Raw genomic sequence first — 2,816 nt, forward strand, 5'->3', positions numbered from 1 at the left:
ACATTCAGTTTGACTTCAGCATGTTTCTTATCTTTGAGCTATGACACACATCTGTTTGTTATTCCTTAATAGCTTCATCTTCTTATAACAACCTCACCAGTTATGCTGGGAGACAAAACTCTGTTGAAAACTGCACACATAATCCTTGCCCGGTGACTTCAGCAGCAGCAACAGGATCAGGCACATGCTCATTCAATGCCACTTATCAGTCACATGGAGCACAGGAGGGAAGTGCTGCTGTCCACCTTTGTTTCAGACAGTACACAGCTTGTGGCTGTCAGGAGAGGCCAGACTGCTGCTACAACAGCAGCCCCATCTCTACAGCCAGGGATGAAATCAGTCCCACCCTCTGCTGAAGACAGAGGCAGGCTTATGCTTTGAAGTGGCCTGGCTTTCATCTCCCCAAAGCTCACACATCCTAACATCAGGATTAAGATGAGAAAGAGCTGCCTAAACAGAGACTACCAGACTCTTAGTGTTTCACTAAGAGCATTCTGCTGCTTCACAGGTTTCTCACACCCCCCTAAAGGTTTAAGAGACTTGTACACCATTCCAGGCACCTAGATATTGATGGCAATTTGTGCAGGAAGATGCTTTGAAGCAGAAAGGAGGAAGTGGGGCTGAGTCAGAGGGCTTGGGGGGGACACATGGTCACTGTTCTATCTCCACTGACAAAGTCACTTGGACTCGTTTCCAGAGTGGATGTATTTCCACTCTGAGTGCATCTGTTTCCTTTCTCCCCTTCCACTGCCACAGCAGGTCAGCACATAAACTAGCCAGGAAATGGGCAGTCTCTCCACAGAGACTGGAACAACCAGTATTGTGAAGCTCCTATCTCCTCGAGAACTGACTCTCCACTAACCTCTCTCAAAAAACAACACACAAGCTTGTCTGAATAGTTGACACAAAGCTGGCAGGAGACCAGTGGCAACTTGTACTCTCAGTCCCAATCAAAGCCCATGAAAGATTTAGTAAATCAAATCAGGTCCTTCCCCACCAAGGGAAGACGTGCTCATGGAGCGCACATTTAGCTGGCACTTGTACAGACCCAGGTGTAAACATTTCCAGCTCTTACCTGTGACACCTTCCTTCTTGCCAAGGAGCCAGAACTCGTCCACCACAGCCAACACCTCGATGACATCTCCCACGAAGAGGGGCAGCTCTTCAGAGACGCTGGGACAGAAATCAAAGACTGCCCGCACCACAGAGCCAGCCTCCATTGTGCAGGGTCTGAAGGCAGGTCAGTGCCTAAGGCTGAGACAGTGAGAAATTTGTCAGCACCCAGAAACACCTGAAATTATCAGAGATAAGCACAGGAAGTAAAGCCCTTCCTGAGCACAGAGGCAGATGTGGGAAGATCCTGTCCTGAGCTCTCTGCCAACCCTTTGCCACACGCTGCAGGAGCCAAGGGGCCGCAGCAGTGCAGCCCTCATGGTCTAACCTGCCTTGTCCCACCCCTGTGGCTATCTCTGCAGGATCATGTGTTTGTGTTGCAAGAGGGGGGACAAGCAGCAAGAAATTTGGAAGTGAATTCCTGTCAGGAAGGAAGCAAGAGGAGGGGAGGAAGCTCAGCATTTCCCTGACATGTGGGGCACAGCTCAGCCTGACAGGGCCTGGTGGGCAGCCAGCACCACCCACCTGCACGTCCCACCACACATTCTCTGGCAGGATGGGCACAGGAATCCCCCTCCCCATGCCACCACTCAGGGCCACAGGAACTGCATGCTGAACCAGCACCATAATTCTGGCCCAGCAAGAGAAGAGGCACAAAGTCCACTCAGGCAAGCTCATACCACCATCCTCATTCTCAGACCTGACTGGAAATATCCTTTCTGCCTTCTAGGTACCTGGCTCAGACATTCCCTGGGTGGCCCCACCATGGCTCTTGGCAGAAGTCAGACTGAGATGAGGGTACGGACCCCATTCAAGGTTCTGGGAGCCAAGGCTAAAATTCCTCCTGGCAGGAGACTTGAAAGCAGGCAAAGACCTCCTTGTCAAGGGCTATGTCCTGGATTCCCCCTTAGTCTGGAAGTGGCTGTTGAGCACACTCTTCTGTATAGTTTCTGCTTTTCAGTCTCACTGTCAAGGAAATACAGTGCACCAAGGCAGCAGCAGTCCTGCAGCTTAAGCTGCTCCTTTGCCTCCTCCCAAATTCCTCAGGATGGGAACAGAAAGGTTCATCCATCCAAAGCAACCAGAATTCCTCACTTTCACCTCAGAACAGTGAGTTTGCTTTCACTTTCAGACCCACTGCAAATCCAGGCACAGGACAGCACTGCCAACACCTCTCGGTGGTGCTTTCAGAGCCCTGCCCTCTGCGACACTGGGACATCGGCGTCCTCGCCACCAGCGCCCTTGGCACGGGCTGCTTTCCTCCCACATCACACCCAGCCTTGTTCTGTCCGTTTGGACACACCTTCCCTGCCGTGGGACTCGTTCTCCTCCCTCCCCAGTCCCGCTCCAAGCACACTGGGAGCAGTTGCGCTCCAAGCCGCTGACACCTGTCCCATGTCAGCCCGGCTTGCCAACCCCCTGCCCAGCCAAGGCCAGAAAGAGAGCAGTGACAACTCAACAAAACACAAACACACGGCCCCCCCAGGGACAGCCTTTCCCGTACAGCCACACACAGCCCACCTGAGCCCCGGAGAGTCAGGAAGAGGGGAAGCTAACACAGGCAGGAGAAATATGTCCCTGCTAATGAGGTGCAGCCAACTTCCAGTGAGAGTGCCAGTGGGGGATCCAGGCAGGGAAAGGCTTTCTGCTGACGGGACCATTCTGTTTATCCAGTCCGACTCACCTCCTGGGAACAGAGCAGG

General features: G+C 52.8%; 1 protein-coding gene across 1 annotated transcript in view; it reads right to left on the reverse strand.

Annotated features, from left to right (window-relative positions):
* The window catches only part of DNMBP (dynamin binding protein), a 24,662-nt gene extending 23,442 nt beyond the window's left edge, over nucleotides 1-1,220 (reverse strand). The window contains exon 1 of the mRNA XM_031062009.1: nucleotides 1,076-1,220. Within this exon, the coding sequence (XP_030917869.1) occupies nucleotides 1,076-1,220 (145 nt within the window). The remainder of the gene's footprint in view (nucleotides 1-1,075) is intronic.
* Nucleotides 1,221-2,816: the final 1,596 nt, after the last annotated feature.

The sequence above is a fragment of the Geospiza fortis genome, unplaced genomic scaffold, assembly GCF_000277835.1.
Source record: "Geospiza fortis unplaced genomic scaffold, GeoFor_1.0 scaffold130, whole genome shotgun sequence".
Classification (NCBI taxonomy): Eukaryota; Metazoa; Chordata; class Aves; order Passeriformes; family Thraupidae; genus Geospiza; species Geospiza fortis.